The sequence below is a fragment of the Podarcis cretensis genome (assembly GCF_951804945.1).
Source record: "Podarcis cretensis genome assembly, chromosome: 1".
NCBI classification, from domain to species: domain Eukaryota; kingdom Metazoa; phylum Chordata; class Lepidosauria; order Squamata; family Lacertidae; genus Podarcis; species Podarcis cretensis.
In genome coordinates, this window is record NC_137170.1 from 117,477,616 (window position 1) to 117,501,483 (window position 23,868).

Sequence of the window (23,868 nt, forward strand, 5' to 3'; positions counted from 1 at the left end):
AGGAAATGTGCATTTTTAAAGGACGTCAGCCAAAAATAATCTCAACAACTTTGTGTCCCACCCCCCAATCAAAAATCCTGGCTATACCCTTGCTGGGTGAGCATTTTATTTCCCTGGAATCTCGCATCACTTCGGAGATTGGAGTGGTTTGCAACAAAATGCAACCAAAATACATGTTTTGGGGGAAGTATACGTTCATAAAAATGCATATGTCAGTAACACAAATACATTATGTTAAGGGAAATTGCTTGCCAAAAAGACATTGTTTCTTAGGCAAACCGCATACAACAAAATATATGTTAAGAGAAATTTGCACCAAGATATAAATTTTCATGAAGATTTTAAAACGAAACCATAAACCGCAGGAACTAAATCTAATATTTCTTTAAAAATGAGAGAAATGGAAATTGACAGATTCATCTATCTGTACTTGGAGGTTATATGCATGGTGCAGGGGGAGGAGGCTAGGGGAGGAGTATATACCAGTGGTTTTCAACCAGTGTGCTGTGGCACCCTGGGGTGCCTTGAATGATGGTCAGGGGTGCCGCAGGCAACACTGGCCTCTATCCCTCTTTCCTTCCCTTCCTCTTCTGATGCCCTCTCACGTCTCTGCCTCCCAAAGGCTTACACAGCTGTTTGTCGCAGCAGCCCTGGCTACAAGCTCCCCAGGGAAATGGTGCCTCTGGGGCTGGCCAGGGAGTGCTCCCCAAGCCCCTGTGGGGCAGTGTGAGGAGGCACCTCTCTCTGGGGCCGTGGGGGGGGGCAGCTCAGAGACCTGGGGTGGCAGTTGCGGCTGCCCTGAGGATTCCCAAGGAGAGGGGAGAAGAGAAGACGCTGAGGGAACACTCCCTAAGCAAGGGTGTTCAAAAAGGGGTGAGTGGCTGCCGTAACGGGACTCCTGAGCCCCACAAAATGTAGTTGGTCAATGCTATTTTTCTAGAAAAAGATATGCCGGAACTCACCATGAACGCCTCCCTTGTACTCTTTTGATGGCAAAGGCACCCATCTGAGAGATGCTGGAACTCAGTTCCAGTGAATTCCGGCTGGGGAAAAAGGCCCCGAGAGGGCTTATGAAAAAGAAGGTAAATGAAATCAACAACAAAAGCCCATTTAAAAGTAAAGCGTTAGCATCATGGTGAACTAGGAGTCAAAATAATCAAAATGTTTTCGCCTACCACCCAAGTCGTGACACTGGAAGAGTATGGCAGAGGAACATTCCAAAGTCAAGATACCACAAGCTAGAAGGTTAGCCACCAATCTGACTTTTGGAGGCATGGCTTCCAGAGCTGAACCAACCATTGTGAAAGCAATACAAAGGCATGCTTGTATTTTTGCTCTCCACAAACATGAAATGAATATAAGCAATCTCCATAAAAGCAACCATATTGGAAAGCCTTGACCTACCAACCTTGAGAAGAGCAACAGGTTGGGGTTTAAGATGCTGTGAATTTCATGTGCTGTAATTTGGCACTTCAGTACTGGGGAATGCCCACAGATACATGGACAAAGAAATGCCACATCAGGATCAGACCTCAGGTGGTACTAGTTCCATAGCCAGGGAAATTGTGAAGAGGATTGAACAGTACGCCAGAAAAGGGGAGGTGGGGAGAGAAGGGAATCAATGCAGAATAGCTGGAAGCTTAATATTGATAACCTGATGCTCATCCTATGCTCCTTCGTACTTGGTTAAACAGCTCTGGTGGGAGGCATTTTGACAAAGCAAACACTTCCAAACGACCTGCATTGCAACAGCATCTTGCATATACAGTTAATAAGACTATACAGATCTAGAGGATAACACAATTAGAGAGCAGTAATAATCAAAGAGTGTGCATCATGCAGGAGAAGACTGTAGGGCACTCTTACGTTTGGCAGGAGATTGTCAGATGACACTGGCAAGACAACTACATCACACATTCTAGAGGGACGGTAAATCAGAGCTGGCCAACCATTATATCGGCCATCTGCATCTGAAATACCAGTAACTTTCTCAAGGTGGTTTGCCTAGTATATCAAACATATACAGTCATACCTCTGCTCCCGAACACCTTGGGAGTCGAATGTTTCAGCTCCCGAACGATGGAAAACCATAAGTTCTTTCGGAAGCCAAACATCCGACGGGGCTTCCGCGGCTTCCAATTGGCTGCAATAGCTTCCTACAGCCAATCAGAAGCCGCGCTTTGGAAGTTGAACGTTTTGGAAGTTGAACAGAGTTATGGAAGGGATTCTGTTCGATTTCCAAGGTACTTGAATACTGAAGGTTCTTCTCCAATTTCACTTATCAGAGTCAGCAACATGCACCTTCACTGTACCGGTCTTACATCAGAACAAGAACGCACAAAATGCTGGCTTTGGAAATTCCAGCATTTGAGAATGCAAGATGTTGCCAATGGCTCCTGGCATGTTCTGGGACATAGCCCAGGGGAAACAGCTGGTGCTGTCATGGCCTTAGGGCTTCTCTTCTTCCTGCACTATTGATTGAGGGTAGTCACGCAAAACTGGAAGTGCAGAAACCAAGGACTGTGGGAAATGCAGGTAGCTTTCTTAGAATTAATGCATACCATTCATTAAGTAATACATGTTCTATGCAAACTGGTTGACATTGGTATGAAATGTCACAGGAAGTTATGAGATATGCAACCAATTGGGAATGAAGCAATATGATCACCCCAAAACTATTTTGCCAGTACAAATAGTTTGGAAAGCAGGATCACATATGGCTATCCTAATAGCATCATGAGCACAAATCATAATTAATGTGCAATGAAAAAGACATCTGCAGTGGCCCCTAGCAGCAAATCTTGTTGCTCCATACCCAATCTTTCGTCTGTTTCCCCTTCCATGTCTTGCAAACTCCCCGGGAAGAATTTGACATCATTTTGAATTTTGGCTTGCCAGGCAGAACAGTCTCCACTCTCCTTCACCTCCTTCACCTGTGCGCAATTCTGGGGATTCTCCCTGCCCCACTCAGAGCCAAGTGGGGCGGGGGGGGGCTGCTTAGGAGAGGGGCGGGCAGGAGCCCCCATTGCACAACTGAAAGTTACTGCACACTGATGCAACTAATTTTTTGACTCTCACTCCCATTTTATTATTCCGTCAGTCCACATATATTGTAGTTATGCCAGCCATAGTATTTAGACTTCAGCATTTGGCATATCCCTGAATGTCATTTGCAAGTTAAACTTCATATTATTTATTATTTGCCTAATTTTAGAAAGCAGTGATTACACGATGCCTTAGCCCTGTAAGCTACCCCTGAAAGCACAGGCTATTTAGTGGCAAACTAAAAAAAGATCTTATGCTATATGACTTGCATGCCACCGACCTGACAAGCCAATCAAAAGCAATTACATTTCGCAGGGTTAGGAGAACAAGACAAGCGAACCCTAACAACAGCTTGTGCAGCTGTCATTAATGCGGCAGAGAATGACAAGTACAAGCAACACACAAGAAGGGGGAAATGCTTAGTAACCCAGTTTTAAAATGCAAGCATGACAAAGGTTAGTGCAGCTGCAAATAGTGACTTTTTAATCTAAAAAGACATGAAAGTTTTGCAGTGAAAACCAGCTGCTTTTTCACCATTTAGTGCAAGTGTAAGATCATGGTCTCATTCAAAATACAGTCGTAACTTGGATTCCGAACGCCTTGGGAGCTGAACGTTTCAACTCCCAAATGATAAAAAACCGGAAGTGAGTATTCTGGTTTTTGAACGTTCTTTTGGAAGCCGAACATCCGATGGGGCTTTGGCGGCTTCCAATTAGCTGCAGGCGCTTCCTGCAGCCAATCAGAAGCCGTGCTTTGGAAGCTGGACAGACTTCCGAAACAGATTCTGAGGTACAACTGTACGTTAAAACGAAGCTTCTGTTCGCAAACATATATATAGTTACTGTACCAGTACTACTACTAGCTTAGAAGCAGAGAACATGTTTTGCATGAAATAGGTCCCCATTTCAATGGCCTGGGATCTCCAGATAATGCTGGAAAATACCTCTGTCAAAAACCCTGGAGAGCAACTGCCAGTCAGTGTAGACAATATTTAGCTAAATGAACCAGAGGTGTAACTCAGTAAAAGGCAGGTTCCCATGTTTCCAATATAAATTTGGGAATATGTAACGAGATTTTCATTGGGCAGATAAAACAGTTGGGGGGGGGAGGTTTGAAGGGTTGAGAACCAACAAATACAACAGGCTGTTGTTGTTAATTCCCCACCCATCTGGCTGGGTTGTCCCAGCCACTCTGGGTGGCTTCCAACATAATACTGTATAAAAACATAATATAACATCAGACGTTAAAAACTTCCTGATACAGGGCGGCCTTCAGATGTCTTTGAAAGGTTGCGTAATTGTTTATCTCCTTGATATCTGCAGGGAGGGCATTCCACAGGGCCAATGTGGCTCCGGAGCTATGCTGGGCAGTTGGCCGGGCACTCTCGCGCCTGGCTCGATTTGGGTCGTGGGATGTGTGTGTGTGAGAGTGGTTCCCCCAGTTGAAGCGCCAGGCATCCCCGGTTCCCCCTTGGGGGCAGTGGCAGTCTCAGCAGCCTGGAGCCAGCCTGATAGCGTAGTTGGCTTTGGCTGGCTTCAGGAGCTGCTCGCTGCCGTGGTGCCCACCATTTTGCCTCACCGGAAGTCCCCATATGATGTGTCTTGTGCCGTTGAACCCATTACGCAACATTCATTCCCTACTAATAAATCTACAACACTTAAAATATAAATCCGGGGACATTAAATGAAATCTGGGGACAGATTTTGTCCAGGGACAGATTTGTGAATCCAGGGATTGTCCCCGAGAAACGGGGATGTCTGGTAACCATACTCTAAAACGCAAAGGAGACTAGGGCAGGCTGCAAGGCAGGGGTGGGGAAGTGTTGCTATTCAGTTGTCACTAAACTACAACTCCCATGAGCCCCAGCAAACATGGCCAATGGCCAAGGTGATGGGAGTTGTAGTTCAGCAACATCTGGGGACTGAATGTTCCTCACACCTGCTGTAAAGTCTCTAATTAGTTGAATTACTTTGGAGATCCCAATGTTAGTTGAATTACTTTGGAGATCCCAAAGCAGAACAGGGCAGTAAAGACCCACATCAAAGAATCACAAAGGCCCTAAGAGAGGAGGAGGTTAGCACACTAATGGAACCTAGGTCAGGAGCGATAAGTCCGGATGAATGAGGAAACTAGACTGAAGAGTCAGAGGTAAAGGGAAACTGGGAAAGAGCATAGGCAGAAAAAGGGGGGTTGCAGAACCACAAGGCCTGAAAATCATATATTGATTTGGAATAAATAGTTAATTTTGGTGCTCCAGGTTTTCAGTAGGCACAATGTTGCAGACTTAGTAGTGAAAACTTTCCACCTTGGTCTCTTGTGTAATATAAGCTACAGAAGCTGTAAACAGATACACTGAAATAAAGATTAAGAGATTCTTAACCAACAGATGTTCTCCTGAGATTATGACTTCCTGTCTTCAGAACAAGACATGCCAGATAGTTAAAGTTATATCCCTTTGCTGACACCCTAGGGTGATTGTTCAATGGAACAGTGCATGCCATTCTCTTACAATAATCCTGGCATAGTTTAAAGCATCCCTGGCTAAGACTCCCTGATCTTGCTAGGTGTTGTGGATTTGTTAATATCAACTTTGAGTGGAATATTTACGCAGTCTAGGTTTGAGAGAGAAATTACCGTATATTTTGTTTGCATTTCGATGAGAAACTACCTGATTTGTACTTTCTGCATCAGTATGTTAACCAAAACACAATTAGACTGTGAAATGTACAGTTCTCTGATTCTGGGGTGCAGTTATCCGACCAAATGATGTGCACAAAAATACTTATATTAAAGTCATAAAATGCATAAATTGGTGAAAAGAACATACAAAAATGCAGTATGTTTTTCGAAATGGCACACCAAAATGTGTACATTTGGAGAAATTCACCCAAAAATGCTAATGAATTTCCATGAGGATTATTTTGAAAAATGCAAATTGCCACCAGAATGTGGAGAACTGAAATTAAGGTTGCAATGACAAGGAACTGAGAGAAACAGGAATTGACAGATTTGTTCATCCGTAGTGCTGTGGATTAATCAGAGAATGGAATGAATTCAGGAACTGTTATTACTCCACAATTGTATTGTCTAAGCAGATACAGACTGCAAAGCACTTGCATTACTAATTCCCCACCCCCCAAAAAATACTCCATTCTTCTTCCTGCAGAAAAAGAACCAATAGAGTATCACACCACTTGATGCACCAATAATAATAGGTAGATAAAAGATAGATAGATTAGATAGATAGATAGATAGATAGATAGATAGATAGATAGATAGATATAGATAGATAGATAGATAGATAGATGATAGATAGATGATAGATAAAATAGAAAAGGAAACAGAGCAATCTCACATAAACACTTGTCAGAGGAAAGAGGATTAATTGCTAGAAGATCTCCTTAAGGACATACATTTTGGACCTCAATGCTGTTCTTTAAGAGCCAGTGATGAAACATGCAGCATTCTTCTTAACGTCTAGGCAGCACCTGGGGTCCTATTACAGATGAGAAAATGATATTGTGTGACCATAAAACATAGTAAAGCATAAAAATATTAAATCTGGTAGAAGGTGTCTGCTCATCATGATAATCATTGAACAATTAGCTTTACACAGACTCCTCAAGAGCCTCTAATAAGAAAAAGACACATTGCAACAAAGAATAAACACTGTAATTCAGCTTTTAGGCCAGTGATTATCACAAGATAAATACTATGTATATTTAATGCACAGGATGCCAGTGGACACTGTAAAATGGAAGGTCCTCCCCCCCCCCAAAAAAAATACACACTTTGAAAACTACTTTCAGCTTCTTTGAATGTGAAATTACAGCTAAAATACAATGGATTATACTTTGAAACCCTTGGAGGATGCTGTAAATTGCTTGCGTAAGGCATTATCAATCTTCTTTAACCTCAGCATCTGACAAGAAAGAATCACTGTCCCTGAAAACAGATTTCTTTTAAGCACCACGCTCAGCTGCAGTTATTAACTCTTAGAATGGGGGTACAGCTTTCCGGTTTCTGCTTTTTAACAATGGGGTTTTTATGTAGATTTCTGGAAAATACTGGGAATAACCTCCTGCGAGGAATTTCAGATGTGATGTGCTGTATCCAACAAAGTCATACTTCAGAGTGGACCTATGAAATTAATAGGCACGGCTCAATTAAGCCCACTGATTTCGGTGGATCTGCTCCAAGTATGACTAAGGCTGCATACACTCCATACATTTGAAGCACATGATTTCCCCCAAAGAATCCCGGAAACTGCTATTTACCCTTAAAGAGCAACAATTCCCAACAGCCTTAACAAACTACAACTCCCAGGATTCCTTGGGGGAAGTCATGGGCTTTAAATATATGGGGTGGATGTGATCTTAGTTGGGTCCTCACTCATTGCATCACATGGTTAGGGAACACCTTGTATGTTATTTCTTTTATTCCAGCAAAAGAGACAAAAGTTTGTTTTTTTTAATAGGACAGCGGAACTGTCTCTGATGACTGACAAACAGTGCAGCTAAACAGCTAAGCTTCTCCCCTCAGGGATTATATCCATGTTCATTTGGAGCTACAGTTGTACCTTGGAAGTCAAACGGAATCAGTTCCGGAAGTCCGTTCAACTTCGAAAACGTTCAGAACCCAAGGCGCAGCTTCCGATTGGCTGCGGGAAGCTCCTGCAGCCAATCGGAAGCTGTGTAAGCTGCATTGGACATTCGGGTTCCAAAGAACATTTGCAAACCGGAACACTCACTTCCGGATTTGCGGCGTTCAGGAGCCAAAATGTTCAACTTGCAAGGCATTCCAGAACCAAGGTATGACTGTAGTTCCTTGCTACCTCACCAAAGACTAAGTTGAGTAATAATGGACAACAAAGTGATGCCCTCTTATAGATGAGTAATTGGTTGAGAAACAGGAAACGGAGAACAGGAATAAATGGATACTTCTCCCAATGGAGGAACGTAGAACTTCCCAACTGTGGCAGACTTTGGGCTCTCAGATTTTACTGGCACCCTGTGTGATGCTAAAATTCACAACAAACCCTCCTCCACCACTCATGCTCTATTCTACAGCATTGCTGCAGCACCCCCGGCTGCACCAGTCAGGCTACCCTAATACCGCCACTGCATCAAACGAACAGTATAGGGGCCTTTGCTTTTTTAACTTGTTCACAAATGATTTGACAGCCAGGAAGCCAAGTTTGGCAATGATACCACACCAGTCAGGTTTGTTAAAACAAGGGATTGCGATGAGTTTCAAAAGGCTCTCTGCCAACCGGGTGAATGGGCAGTAAAGTGGCAAATTGCAATGTATTTAACGTGTAAAATGATGCACACTGGGGCCAGTAATCTTAATTTCACATAGACAAATCATGGGGTCTGAACTGAAAGTGACTGACCAGGAATGAGACCTTGGGGGTCATCATGGGTAGCTCAATGGTGATGTCACCCCAGCGTGCAGCAGCTGTGGAAAAAGTGATTTCCATGCTACAAATAGTTAGGAAAGGAATTGAAAATAAAACTGCTAATGTCATAATGGCATTATACGAATCTGAGGTTTCACATACCGTATTTTTCGCTCCATATGATGCACTTTTTTTCTCCTAATAAGTAAGGAGAAATGTTTGTGCGTCTTATGGAGTGAATGTGTGGTCAATCGCTGGCTCCCTTTCTGGGCCCGGCCCATTGCCCAGGCCTCCATTGTTGAATGTTCTGCAGATGGAGGCTGTTTTTTCCCCAGCGACATGTGACTGGCTGATTAGATTATCTTTCTGGAAACTGTAAAAAGGGCTCCTTTTCCTTTCCTAAAGAAGCTGCAGAACTGTGAGTTGAACCCCATAAAAACATAATATTTTCCCTTTGCAAAGTAAGCTCAACAACTTTGAGCTGATCCTCAAAAGAAGGGACTTTTCCCCTTTGCAAAAGAAGCTGCAAAACTGGGTTGATCCCCCCAAAAAACAGGGCTTTCCCCCTTTCCTCCTCTAAAAACTAGGTGCGTCTTATGGTCAGATGCGTCTTATAGAGCGAAAAATGTGGTAATTGGAATACTGTGTATGGTTGTGGTTGCCTCAACTCCAAAAGGATACTGTAGAGGTGGAAGAGGTTCACTGAAGGGCAACCAAAACGTTCAAGGGGGTGGAACAGCTCCCCTATGAGGCAAGTGCAGACTGCATTTTCCTCTCTGTCTCACTGAGTAAGTTCTGATCACTCAGCAAGGGGTTGGGGCAATCTCCCCTATGAAGAAAAGTTGGGGAACTTTTTAGTTTAGAGAAAAGGTGGGACGATACAGAGTGCATAAGTATGGAGAAAGGGGATAGAGAACAGTCATCCAAAGAAACTGAATGTTGAAAGGTTCAGGACAAAAGATTCCCCCCCCCCCACACACACAGAGCATAGTAAACTATAGAATTCACTTCCATCAGAGGTAGTGATGGATGCCTTTAAAAGAAGGATAAACAAATCCAAGGCGTAAAGGGTCATCAATGGCTTTGTTCTACCTCCACTGCTGGAGGCAATATGCCTCTGAATACCAGTTGCTGAGAACAGCAAGTCAGGAGAGGGCTGTTTTCCTCATGTCCTGCTTGTGGACTTCTCCACAGGCATGTGGTTAGCAACTGTGACAACAGACTGTTGGACTAGATGGGCCTTGACCTAATCCAGATGGCTACTCTTACTCTTGCATGTACAATTAAATGTTTAAGGAATCCTTCTGTCCAGAAAAAGAAGTATCATTGAAATGTGCAACGGCCGACTCTCATGGAGGCTGAAACGTGACGGCTTCCCAGGAGTGTTCTCTGAGAGGCTGTGGACAGGAGGAGAGAGCAAGGCTGCTACTGCAGCAAGTGACACAGAAGGAAACAGCTGCGATAACAGATGTCACCCATTGTATGCTTTGGTATGCCTGTTCTTATGGTGCTCCCTTACGTTACTACGTTTGTTCTGGACCGGCGTCTCTAAACATGTCTGTCAAATGCTCTTTGTGTCCAGGAAATAAGTCCTGGAAGAAAAATATCTGACTGTAGGAGATATTTTGTTTGTTCCACTGTGCTAAGGGAACACAGTGATCCTGGCTCACTGCTCAATTCTGCCAGAGGATAGACTGCTGTGATTACTGAGAATCCTCTGCTCTCACCAAGTCCCCTTTTACATTTCGGCTGCACCCAGTTTGCCCGCATCTACACTGACATGTTCCCTCCTCCCACCCATTGCCACCATAGGTTGACCTTGTGTCTTGTGCTCATAAAGCACTCTGGTCACTGAAGGTAATTCTGAGGGTTTGTGTGTGCAGTGGAGTCACTTTTTGAGCTTGGATAATTCATGACACACCGTAGTTTTGTAATAAAAAAAAGCCCCCTTGACCTATTTTGAGTCCTTCATCTTCTTAATGTATGTACTACTTACTTACCAAGATGGGTTCTAAAATACTTATATGCTCTATTTTCCCTTTGATTGTCCACCTTTTTCCTTTCTTTTATTTACTTGGACGGCATCCCTTCATCTCTTGCACATTTTGTTGCTCATCACTGCCGCCTTATCCTATTTAGCCAAGAAATTGCATAATCATAATTAGCTTAACACCTCCTAAAACAGGAACTGAAAAGGGTTATGAGGGAAAGTTATTAAAGGCTTAAAACCCACATTGCAGTTTAAAATTAGAATTGTTCTATTTGAGAACAGTTTGAGTAACCCAATTCTGAATAAAATGTGGAAAACAGAGGAAGAAGAGGAGCATCAACCTGTGATAAGCAGCACCTAAATTTGTAGTCTGCCCAGAAATAAACCTATTTGTCCAGCAGTAGATTTCACCTAAGACTTCTGCCACAAAAGAAACTCAAAGTTCATATCAGTATATCTACACGTGCATGTCTGGCAAAATATTGCATTAACTACCTGCAAAAAATGTTGGATTTTCCAAAATACAATTGTTAATTTGCCCTGTTGAAGTACACATTATATATTAAGTTCCTGGACACCAGTGACCTCTGCTGGATTGTAACAGAGCTTTGCATAGTAAGGGGTGAAATTGTTCTCCTCTCTTTCAAAATATTATTTGCATTTTTTCATCGCCTTTTAATACGTGTTCTCTAGTGACATACAACAAACAGGTGTGTGTGTGTAAAAAATATGGAGGGCAATATGAAACAAATACAATATTTTTAAAATCCCACAGAAACAGTAAGAGCAGAACAAGCTGTGTGAAACAACCTACTAATAAAAGAGCTGAGAAGAGCTAAAAACTGACCAGCTAGCATTAAAATATGTTGCAAGGTCTGGGAGAAGAGAAAAGCCTTTGTCCAGTGCAGAAGAACCATCATTATTGGATGCTACAACGCTAACATCACTGGCCTGTGTAAAACAAGCCAAGACAATTTACAAGATAATATACTATTTTTTTTCACGTTGCCACCATCTTGCAGAGGGCCTTCTCTGTAGTTGCACCAGCCTTCCCATCAGATGTCAAGGAAATAAACAACTACTGTATTTGACTTTTAGAAGACATCTGAAGGCAACCTTGTTTAGGGAAGTTTTTAAAGTTTGATGTCTTTGTTGTTGTTGTTTAGTCGTTTAGTCATGTCCGACTCTTCGTGGCCCCATGGACCAGAGCGCGCCAGGCACTCCTGTCTTCCACTGCCTCCCGCAGTTTGGTCAAACTCATGCTGGTAGCTTCAAGAACACTGTCCAACTATCTCGTCCTCTGTCGTCCCCTTCTTCTTGTGCCCTCCATCTTTCCCAGTATCAGGGTCTTTTCCAGGGAGTCTTCTCTTCTCATGAGGTGGCCAAAGTATTGGAGCCTCAGCTTCAGGATCTGTCCTTCCAGTGAGCACTCAGGGCTGATTTCCTTAAGAATGGATAGGTTTGATCTTCTTGCAATCCATGGGAGCTACCCAGAATGGCTGGGGCAACCCAGTCAAATGGGTGCAATACAAATAATAAAATTGTTGTTGTTGTTGTTGTTGTTGTTAGTATTATTAGTATTATTAGGTGGTGACACATGTCAATAACTTCCATACACACTTTCTTGGAAACTAGCAAGTTAACAACACAGAACTCAGCTTGCATATAATCTGAAGAGATTTTACTTTAGAATCATTGGGTGGTACACAACTAAGTCATACTCAGAGCAGACCCACTAAAACTAATAAAACTTATGTGACTTTAGCCCATTGATTTCAATGAGTCTATTCCAAGAGTAAGAAACCCTTTTCAGATTGAGGGCTGCATTCCTTTCTGGGCAACCTTCTGAGGGCCATAGGCCAGTGGTGGGTGGGGCAAGAGGCAAAAGTAGGCAGAGCATTGAATGTAAACTTTATCTTTGCATACCCTCTAACATTTCTCCAATTAAAATAGGGACATTACACATTAAGAAAAACTTCCCTATACAAGGCTGCCTTCAGATGTCTTCTAAAGGTTATATAGTTACTTATCTCCTTAGTTCAGGGGTCATATAACTCCATACCCTCCAACATTTATCTGATGAAAACAGGGAAATCCTAAGGAAAAGCTAGACATTCCAGGATCAAATCAGAAACCTTCTGTAAATCCGCGACTGTCCCTGGAAAATAGGGACACTTGCAGGATCTGTCTTTGTACAGCAGGTGTCAGAGACTGGGCAGAGGAGGAATGGTGGAGACCACCTCCCCAGCCTGACCCTTCCAGAGAAGAAGAATTCAGAATTACAACAGGCGTTTGAGGGAGATCACAGCTCAGAGACAGATGAGGGGGAAAGCTGGGAAATATTGGGAGAGGAGGAGGAAGAAGAAGCAGCGCCAGAGGGGCAACAACTGATGGACACGGTGTCTTTAGAAAGCATTCCAGCCCCCCAGAACCCAGAACCCGGCGAGCATTGAAAGTAGGAGAGCAAAGAGCTCAAAGGCAGAGGGCACTTTTCGGCACCTATAGCAATGACACATGAGAGAGGGTGGGGGTGGGGACTCACTCAGGGCAACACCATTATTCCAAAAGGCTGCATTTCTAAGCCTCTCTCTGTGACTATTGAATGAAAAACGGTTGGTAAGGACTTTTCCTTGTCTTATCCGTTCCTGGCAACCTGTTGTGGGGGTTGGATCCTCTGCAGCCTGACAGCAGGATAGTTTCTATAGATTCACGCACCCCTTTCCATCCTCCATCTAAGCAATGAAGAGGCATTATCAGAGTTCAAGGACACATTCTAGTCACAAACACACACAAGGAGACTACAAACTTGGCCAGTAAGGAGTGGGGCCTGGGTAGAGTTCTGAGGGGCCTGGAGGGCCATATTTGGCACTTGGGCCTAAGGTGGTCCACTCCTAGTCTGATTTGCACATGACTAATGTTGGAATGAAACTATGGGTGATAGCTAATTTGGCCTAAATCACATAGCTCCCTGCATTCTGAGTTTAATTCTGTGCCCCTTTTTGTACCATTTCTGACTCATTTTTTATCTTTCCTAGAGAATTAAGAACTGGAGGCATTATATCACTGGATAGTTCTCACATTTTAATACTCATATTCCTTCAAAGAACTCAAGACAGCAATAACAGGGGTCCCGCCATTACCCTCACAATCTGTGGTAGTGTCAGCTAAGTGACTTGTCCAAGGTTCCCATTACCAAGGGTAGTTGTGAAGTTTATCACTGGCCATTGGCTGATGGACATTGTAGTTCAGAAACATCTGGAGGGCCACAGGCTAGCCACCCCTGCCTTATGTATTAGAGAAGCCAGGTTTAATTAAAATTAGTCTCTTTTTTATTGTGGCTTGAATTGAAAGATTAAGGAGAAAGGGCAGCTTGTGAACTGAATCGATCATTATAGCTACCATGCTGGAGTAAAGATAGCATGAGACCGTAAGTGCAGAAGAATAAAGCTTCAGTGCTTTTATTTCAAGGATAATGTAACAGTGTGGAGCTAAATTTTCATTTACATATGGTCCTAAATAGATGCAAAATGTGGAAACTTTCCATTTTCACAAGACTTTTATCTTATTTTGCGTAAGTGACAAAGTGATACTCACTGATGCTGTGTAGGTAGCAAGGTAGCAAGATGCCAGCAATTTGTTCTAAGCAGGGTTTGCAGATTAAAAACTTTGCCTTTTAAAGAAGGAAGCCCTTTCTAATATATATATATATATATATATATATACACAGACACACACAGAAATAAAGGTCTAGATCTCCACGTCCAAGTTAAGTTTTCAGAAACACCTAATGAAATGATTGAATCCAGTTTCCAAGACATAGACCTTTGAGGCTTGTCTGTGTAGGAGAGCAGGGGACTCAGCAGCCTTGTAGAAAAGCAAGCCTGATCCAATTATAGCAGTCTGGTTGGTCCTAGAATAGGATCCAGAATGCAGCAGTCTGATTGGTCCACAGGAGCCACCCAATCCAGCTCCAGGTGGAAGTGAATCCGCAACCTGATTGGCCCACAGGAGAATCCCAGAATTAGCCAATCATGTGGGGCCCATTGTGTAAGTAAGGTATATAAAGCAGACATTCTGGGGGAACTTCCATTCCTTCTCACCTCTGTGAGCTGAATAAAGAGCATGAAATCCACACTCGACTCCGAGTATATTTCACATTGAATCGTGTTTTTGTCTTGGGAGTACGGGAGCAAGTTCCTTTCTTTGACAAGGGGCAGGAAAGTTAACAACGTAGGAATCGCTTCAGGGGCTTAAGAGGTCGGCAACAAGCGCAGACCTTTCCTCGCTTCCATGGCCAGACAAGCCTGCGAGCTGAGGGCAGCCGTGAGGAAAGTCCTCTTGCTGTGCTAGTCTAGCCAGCAGCGAGATAATCTGGCTCTCAACGAGCTGTCTTCTGACAGACACCTCTCTGCCCGTCACCACAAGCAAGCGACTGTCGCCTGAGGGGGGGGAATTTGCGTTTATTTCATGCCAGGGACAAACGGCTGCCGTTGCTTCCAACATCGGAGGCGACCAGACATCGCCGCCGCCATCTTGGACGGAAACCGGAAACTCGGCATCGAGCTGTCACGGCTGCTCTCCAACATCCGCATCTCGGCGGTGCCGCTCACGGCGCAGGGAAATCGAACGCACCACAGCGCCCCTTCGCGATGAGGAGGCGATAAAGCCCCTACTCTCGCGAGTGTCAAACAAACAGAAACGGTCTCCGCGCATTTTAACCGTAACACCAAGGGGCGGGGAGGACAGCAGAGAAAGGAGCCGCGATTGGCTACAGCGAGAGCCAATAGCTTGGCTCCGTCTCCCGCCGCCGACTGTTGAACGCGCGCCGGCTCATTTCCCCCCCCCCCTTACAGGCGGGAAGTCCTGGCCGAAGCAGAACGGCCCCGCCCCCGACAGAAGGCACCAATCGCTGCCCAGAACGTCCGCCGACGGTGGCTTGTGATTGGGCGGCTTAATTGTGACGCGTTAAAAACCTTTCTCCGCCTTGGCGGCGTCTGTCGCCAGATGCGCGATCGAGTTGTGACAGTCGCGCGACGCGGTGAAAACTGGCTTGTTAGCGGGGAGGGGGAGGGGCTGGGCCCTGTCGTAGTCTGGACTGAAGGTAGGCAGTGGTAGGGAGAGATAACAGGGAACGTTCCCCTTCTTTCATTTTATTCTGCCTAGTCCTCAAGAACGTTTCGTTATTCGGTTTATATCGCGCCCATTTCTTCCAGCAGTCAGCTTTGAGCAGATATTTATATCATGCTTATTCCACACGTTTGTGTGTGTGATATCTAGATATAGATATCTAGATACAAAGGTATATCTTAATAACTAGTAGAGGGAGGAAGAAAACTGAACACATAAAACACGGTATATTACATTAAGTGCAGCATTAAATATATTGTATTTAAAAACAATGTCAAATACAGAAACAGTGGGGAATATAAAATCATTGTATTAGAATGGGTTTTTAAAAAACAAAAACCCCACCATAAAGTGTTAGCTAGTTTCTGTGTGGCAAAAAACTATTACCTTGGCAGGAATTTCAGGGGAGAGACACTGTTCCCCTACTTTCATTTTATTCTTACTGTAAAGCATGTAATCCTCCATAATATTTTGTTATCCAGTTTATATCACACCCATTCAGTCAGCTTTGAGCAGATACAGTATGTATATTATGCTTATTCCACATGAGAGAGAGCACATTTATTTATTTATTTATTTACACATGCACACCCATTTATTTCTTTTCCAATAAAGATTAGGCTGGGTGGCTAGAAACGTTTCACCCTCTTGTTTAAAAGCTTAATCCCTCTGTTCCACTTGAGGTATAGGTATAGAGCTCCCCCACTCCACAGAGCACTTTCTTCTATAATTCCCTGTCTATGGGCCATGTGCTGGGACTAACAATCTTTCATAGGCAACCCACTGAGCATTGCTTCCATGGAGAAACAACATGTCAGATCTTCATGGATCCTCACGATTTCTCAGTAGAGCTTCCCAAAGCCAGCATCATTTTCCAAATCACCTGTTATTTTTATGGCACACTCAAGGCATGGGCGGTGGTTCGATGCTCCGTGTGCAGAAATAATAGGTTTGAAGCAGATGAGTCGACTGCTGGATCCTTTTTTGTCTTGCCCCCTTCCATCAAACCTCAGCTATCATATAAACCAGTGACAGCATATAAACGAGTGACTGCATATAAACCAGTGATGTACAGCTTTTAAAATTCACACTAAGCAGATGTCCATTGTAAGCATGCCATAAGCAGAGAAAAGAACATTGGCAAATGACTTCTGTCTGAAAACCAGGAGAACAATCTATGCTGTCCATATTTATTAAAAGGTAAATCCCTCCCCACTCTATATGTTTAGGTAAGTGATCTCAAGACTAGCCTGTGGGCACAATCTTGTGTACACACTTACTTGGAAGTATATCTCACAGAGATCTGTAGGATATCCTTATGAGTTAATAAGTGTAGGATCAAATTGTTAGCTTTCTATTAAACAATAGTACTTCCAGTGTTCCATTACACTACCATCACCACAAAATAATGTTTTCCTTTGCTTTCTTCCTTTCAAATATAAACATACGTTGAGAAACAAGTGTGCTAAAAAAGAGGGAATCATTTCAAACACATCATAGTTTTATTTTTCCACATTTCTTTTTCATAGATTGCCATGGGTGATTTTGAAAAGGGTAAAAAGATCTTTGTTCAGAAATGTTCTCAGTGTCATACAGCTGAAAAAGGTGGGAAGCACAAGACCGGTCCAAATCTTTGGGGTCTCTTTGGCCGAAAAACAGGACAAGCTGCAGGATTTTCTTATTCAGACGCAAACAAGAATAAAGGTAAAAAAAGGGGGGTCAGATAATCAGTTGCTTCATGACAGTATCGCTGAATAAACATGATCCAAAGTTAGAGAAGGGAAAAACTTCACTGGGAGATTACTTGGCAACTCTTGGAAATACATTCTGAAAATATTCTTCTGATTTTATATAAAGAATATAAATTTGAACTTCTGGTTTGGATTTAACAACTTGTGCACTGCAAGTTTTATGGTCCAGTCATTGCATGGACACTCATGGGATCAATCTCACAGAGCCCCTAATGTGCCAGAACCACAGCACCAGAGCATGAGCTGCATTACTGTCCCTTGTTTGGTACCAGTGGGGATGGAGGCAGGACTAATGATGTCCCTGGCTCTATGCAGCATCCTAAGGCTGATTTGAGATGGCCAGGAGCCAGATTGGCACTGCAGGCGTTTCTTTGTTATTAGTAGGTTTGCAGAGACTTCCTGGTGGCAAATGCTATTTGCTGTGTTAATGATATACTCCAGAATAGGCCCATTGTTTTCAGTGGGCCGGCTCTGGGAATAACTTAGCTGCATACAATCCATATTGTTATTTATTACATTTATATGCTCCCTTTCCTCCAAGCAGTTCATGCTGGTGTGCATGGTTCACTCTCCCCTATTTTATCCACAGAACTTCCCTGTGTGGTAGGTAAGGGTGAGATAGGATAACTGGCCCAGTGAATTTCATGGCTGAGCCGTGGTCTATCAATTTCTAGTCTAACACTAACCACTACATCACACTGCCTCTCTCTGTGACAGCTTAAAGCAAATGGATTAGACTGCTAGTATCCTTGGATTTTCAATTAATTTTATTATTCTGATAAGGCCAACTGCAGGCTGGCCATTTACCTCCTGAAACTGCCTGAATTGCCCATCTCCTCTTGAATTTCTTCTAACAGCCATCAGATTGTGTATGCTAATAGTTATAGATCCCAGGTTTTATTCTGGCAATCAGAGGCTAGGATGCACATGCTTACTGCCAGCTGCTTGGACATGGCCTCTGATAATTCACTGCAAGTGTGTGTGCATATTTCCACATTTTGGGGAGCGGAGTGGAGGGCCTCTGTTTTACAGAAATGCTTGAGCTTCTGTTCTAAGCATACTTACTTGGAATAAAGTTCCAAGGAAATCAGCTTAAGTGTGGATCAGAGGGTATGCAATTATATAGTTTATGTTTATTTGAAATTAATTACTAAGAGCCAGTGTGGTGTAGTGGTTAAGAGTGGTAGTCTCGTAATCTGGGGAACCGGGTTCGTGTCTCCGCTCCTCCACATGCAGCTGCTGGGTGACCTTGGGCTAGTCACACTTCTCTGAAGTCTCTCAGCCTCGTTCACTTCACAGAGTGTTTGTTGTGGGGGAGGAAGGGAAAGGAGAATGTTAGCTGCTTTGAGACTCCTTAGGGTAGTGATAAAGCGGGATATCAAATCCAAACTCTTCTTCTTCTTCACCTTTAACTGTGATAGGTCTCAAGGCACCAACTAATATAGGAAGGTTTTTTAAAAAAACCTTCAGAGCAGCAGCTCAACCTGTTGATCAAGTGTGAGAAAACCTGAAGTTACCAAAGGCATATTTAAGTGAATCTCTCTTACTGATATATGTTAGAGACCTCCTTGTCTTATCCATTACTAAGGCATGATGGTTTGAAACAAGACAATGAGAGATACTGACTTCTTAGTGGCTACTCCCAGATTGTAAAATGTATGACCTTGTGAGATCCATTTGGCCTTCTCTCTTACTGTTCTCCCCCTCCCCCTTTTTCCCCCTTACTGGATTATTTTTATGTGATGGAGCTTCAGTTATAACATTGTTGTCTACTGAGCCTTTTCCCATTTTTACCATGCTTATTTTACTTATATGACGTGTTGTTGTTGTTCTTGATTGTTTTAAGTCACCCTGAGCAGTAGGATTATACTGGAAGGGCAACAAATTAGTTTTCAAATAAATTGAAAGGGTAATTGAAAAGCCTGGAAAATAAGAATGCTTTTCACCTGATGCCTAACTGGCAGCAGTGTAGGCACCACAGGAGGGCATTCCAAATGTGAGTCACCAGTTAAAAGGATTTCTTCTCAGTTAACCTTCCACCAAACTACAGAAGGTAGGGACACACAGAGGAGAGCCTCAGGTGACTGTTTCCACTGAACCGCTGTGGATGGCTTCAGTGCAACTTACCCATGGTAAGGTGGCACAAGCAAAAGAATAGAGAGGGCATTAGAATAAGAATAAAGTAGCCCCAGTGTTGCAACCAGTAAATCGGCTCTGACTATAGAAAAACAGTAACAGACCATTGGACTTTTGATAAGGGCACTTCAGCATCTCATTGGACAATGTGCAATCCCAGCTTTAATTACATTTTTCTGTATTTAAAAGATTGAGATGGCACAAATTTTCAGGAAAAATCAACTGAAAGACTTGCTGAAGTATGTGGAATTTCAACAACCTGTTGGTTTTCAACCTTGGTTGCTTAACTTCCATCTAGGTTCAGAAAGTAATTTTTAATATCAAGAAAATAATGATTTGGAAGGTTTTTATTTTGGCTTTTAAATGTGATTATGTTAGAAGAAGCTACCTTGTTCAAAGCGATACAACATATAGAGATCCTCTACTTCATGAATCCAAGTTTGATTATTAAAAAGTGAGTCAAAAGTAAATAGAATGCCAGATACATGCTAAGTATTAAATGTGTGCAAACAGTAATGAAAAGTGGCTTTTGTTTGACATTCTTTCTAATCCTTTTTTTAACCTTTGGAATTAATAACATAAGCTGTTCAAAAATATTTTCCTTTATATATGTTCCAATAAATTTTGAAATCTCTCAAAGTAAAGGTGACACCAATTGATGAAACAGTCATGGGATTAGAAATTGGTATTTCACCACTTTCTAAATTTTCCAGGTATTGTTTGGAGTGAAAACACACTGATGGAATATTTGGAGGATCCTAAGAAATACATTCCTGGGACGAAAATGATTTTTGCTGGCATTAAAAAGAGTAATGAAAGGGCAGATCTCATTGCATACTTGAAAAAAGCAACCTCATCATGAAACCTCTGTGATGTCCAGATAATTCCCAGTTGGCACCACTCTTGTGTTACATCTGATGTTTATTGTCCTAGCATTTGCTCTTTAAGACATTACCTTCAAAAGGGCAAATAAAAGTTTGTATTTTCAAGTGCTCAGTCTCCTAACAAAACAAGTGTTAATTGTCTTTTGTTTTCATATGCATGTCCCTGTACAGACATTTCAATATACTTTATTTTGTTTAAAACAAAGTTCTCAGGGTTGGTTCACAGGAATGAATGAATGAATGAATGAATAAGTAAATAAATAAATAAATAAGTAAATGAATAAATAAATTCAATAACAGACCACAGAACAGAGCAAAATGTGGTTTTGGTTCAATCTTCTGCCTATGGAGGTATATACAACTTATGACCCACCAAACCAAACACAATTTAGCAGAGCTCCTATCACTCAACAAACCTACCTTCCCTGTCTGCCAGGAATTGCAAAAAGCAGAAGATGTCACGAACACGGCAAGTCATGCTATAGACTCCTTTCAGAGAGCTGTTGCCCTTGAGGAAAGTGAACCTACACACTTCAGTAGCGATGTTTTATTCAGGCCAACTTTTCAGTGAAATCAATGGACGAGGGACCTGCTCAGCACTCTGCAGAATTCTGCTAGAGTAAAAGAAAAAGAGCTGACCAATGCATTTGATTTGAATGAACTCAAGGGCAAGGACCATTAGATATGTATAGATTCTGCTCACCGTTGGATCACACTGCTGTAGTGCTTGGGAGGTTATTGGGGGACGGGGGACTAGATTCTGATCAATTTGTATTTCATTTTAAAAATGAGCTTCATTCTTACATACAATACTTAGGTCATATTGTTCACAGAGGAAAAACCAATGATGCTGAACCCCACCGAGCTGCATAAGACACCCCCACCCCATCCCATCCCCCGAGCAAGATGCAGACTAAATGCAGACAACCCCCTCCACAGCAAAACAAACAAAAAAGCTACCCTCATTTTCTACAATATAAAATTAGGAGGAACAGAAGAGGCCTTGGCAGTCAAGTACCTAGGTTTTGTGGAATCTTGTAAGACTGCAACCCTACCTGCAATTATCTGGATATAAGCCGAATAGGTGAACATTGCGGGACTTCTCAGAAAACGTGTTTATTGCATAGGGTTGTACTGCTTGATGTTTCCTTGTTCACTATGTCTTCTGGTAGTCCTGGACTCATTAAAAAAAAATTCAATGAGAGAAAAATGCTTAGGCAGAAAGTAATAACATAAATCTGTATTATTGAGAAAACTGACAAATATAAAGTATTAGATAGGGTATCTGAACCTTGTTTTCTGTTAGCATCTCTAACAGAGCCTCTGTCCAAATAATTTGTACAGCTGTCACTCTTAACGGCTTCATTAACCAGTGACCCCGAAATTCAGGATCGCCCCAAACTGATTCCAAAGTTTTGTGCTTGTTTTGTGCTGCGTTTTGTGCCACCCGTCCCCCAATCCGAGTACAATCATACCTTGGACCCTGAACGCCTTGGTACTCGGATGTTTTGGCTCCTGAACTCCGCAAACCTGGAAGTGAGTGTTCTGGTTTGCAAACGTTCTTTGGAACCTGAATGTCCAACGGGGCTTCTGGGGCTTCCACTTGGCTGCAGGACCTTCCTGCAGCCAATCGGAAGCCGCGCTTTGGTTTCTGAACGTTTTGGAAGTCATATGGACTTCCGGAACAGATTCCATTCAATTTCCAAGGTACGACTAATTGACTAAACAAATCGGGGTCACAAGTTAATGCCCCAAATTCAACTTGGCCTGACTGACTACAAACCAGTGCCAATGTTTTGGGTTAGTTTTGTGTCACAAACCCCACTATCCCTGCCGTGCACCCCCAACTGAGTAGCTGATACTCAAACCAGAGGCCATAGGGACACCCCCAAACCCAACCTCGTCCAATTGACTCCAAACCAGTGCCAAAGTGGAGTGGCCCCCATGCTCCTATATGGATATAGGCTGGCTTGGAGTCAATTGGACAAGGTTAGGTTTGGGGAGGTGTCCTTATGGCCCCCAATTACTCAGTTTGGAGGGTGGCACAAAAGGGGGGGGGGTTTACAGCTCAAAACTTAACACACAACCTTGGCAGCTGTAAAAATTATTCGGACAGAGGCTCTGTTAGGCTAACAGAAAGCAAAGTTTAGAAACCCTATCTAATACAGTGGTACCTCAGGTTTAGTACTTAATTCGTTCCGGAGGTCCGTTTTTAACCTGAAACTGTTCTTAACCTGAAGCACCACTTTAACTAATGGGACCTCCCGCTGCCGCCGCGTGATTTCTGTTCTTATCCTGAAGTAAAGTTCTTAACCTGAAGCACTATTTCTGGGTTAGCGGAGTCTGTAACCTGAAGCGTATGTAACCTGAAGCGTATGCAACCCAAGGTACCACTGTACTTTATAGTTCTTGAAACAAGAGTAAGAAATAAATATATTAATGGATATATTTGTCAGTTTTCTTAATAAAGATTTAAGGTATTGCTTATAGATTTATGAATTCAGCGGAGTTTGCTCCGAGTAATAAAAAATGTGCCAGATCTCACTGAATTGTGTGGTTTTGTTAAAAGGGAGCAGTTCTTCCACGGCAACCACCAGAGACAGATGGTGGAGAGGGGGAAGCCCTGGAAGGTTGAGTTTTCCCATGGCATTGCTCAGGGACGGGGAGGCCAAGGGGGGCCTCTGAGCTCGCGTGTATTTCCTCCTGCCTGACTGGCAAGCTTCTCCCACATTTCTAGGCTTCAGGGCGAGGATCTTCCAGAAAGCTTGAAGCCTCGGAACTGCGAGGCACCGCGCTGTCTCCTTGCTTGACAGCTCTGCTCATTTGCTTTGATGGCCTGCATGGCAATGACGCAAGTCTATGCGGGGGGGGGGGCAGGAAGTGAAGTGTGGCTATGTAGAAATCTGCTTAAATATTAACAAAAGGCGTTGTAACGATTTCGAATTTGGGGTGGGGAGAGTTAACTACTCCACTTAGCTCGCGATCACATATGTGGAATAAGCACAGGGGAGTCCCCTTCTTATCCCGTGAGTTTTCTCCGGCTGCCGCCCCGTCTAGAGAGCATCCTCCGCGAGGGTCTGCTTTGAAGCTGATGCGGAGTCAAACCAATTAACCCCCCCTTGTCTACTTTGTCTAGCAGCGGCGACCCCTGGTGGCCACTAGTAGAAGTAGTGTCATAATCAAAACAAAATAAAAAAATTCCTTCCAGTAGCACCTTAAAGACCAACTAAGTTAGTTCTTGGTATGAGCTTTCATGTGCATGCACACTTCTTCAGATACACTGAAACAGAAGTCACCAGACCCTTCTATATAGTGAGAAGGTGGGGAGGGGTATTACTCAGAAGGGTGGTGGGATTGGGTGATTGGCAGATAGCTGTGATGAGCCTGTTGACGACTCTTAACGACTGCAATAGGTCTTACAGGAAAAAACAAGGGGTGAGAAGGTGAAAAATGGCTCTGTCATGTATAATGAGATAAGAATCCAATGTCTGTAACTAGTGTCATAATGAATACCTTAGGCTTCTACATGGTGCT

General features: G+C 43.1%; 1 protein-coding gene and 1 long non-coding RNA gene across 3 annotated transcripts; one reads left to right on the forward strand and one right to left on the reverse strand.

Annotated features, from left to right (window-relative positions):
* Positions 1-6,369: 6,369 nt before the first annotated feature.
* Positions 6,370-15,020, reverse strand: LOC307220537. 2 transcript variants are annotated; one of them, XR_013840904.1, is made up of 3 exons: positions 14,196-15,020; positions 10,447-10,571; positions 6,370-6,541 (listed from the first exon to the last, which is right to left on the reverse strand). It is a non-coding gene; the product is annotated as an uncharacterized lncRNA (long non-coding RNA). The 2 variants fall into 2 exon arrangements; XR_013840905.1 differs by lacking the exon at positions 14,196-15,020 and adding an exon at positions 12,979-13,244 and having other exon boundaries at positions 10,447-10,577.
* A 371-nt stretch (positions 15,021-15,391) lies between these two features.
* LOC307220017 (cytochrome c, testis-specific) lies at positions 15,392-20,463 on the forward strand. The gene is made up of 3 exons (XM_079983673.1): positions 15,392-15,537; positions 17,093-17,267; positions 20,164-20,463. The coding sequence occupies exons 2-3, from the start codon at positions 17,099-17,101 to the stop codon at positions 20,310-20,312; spliced, it is 318 nt and encodes a 105-aa protein (XP_079839799.1). The 5' UTR covers positions 15,392-15,537; positions 17,093-17,098; the 3' UTR covers positions 20,313-20,463.
* Positions 20,464-23,868: the final 3,405 nt, after the last annotated feature.

Excerpts from the sequence above, each read along its gene's own strand:
- LOC307220017 (XM_079983673.1), top strand. The coding sequence starts at position 17,099 with ATGGGTGATTTTGAAAAGGGTAAAAAGATCTTTGTTCAGAAATGTTCT. Across the intron at positions 17,268-20,163 it reads AGACGCAAACAAGAATAAAG|GTATTGTTTGGAGTGAAAAC; the intron begins GTAAAAAAAGGG and ends TAAATTTTCCAG.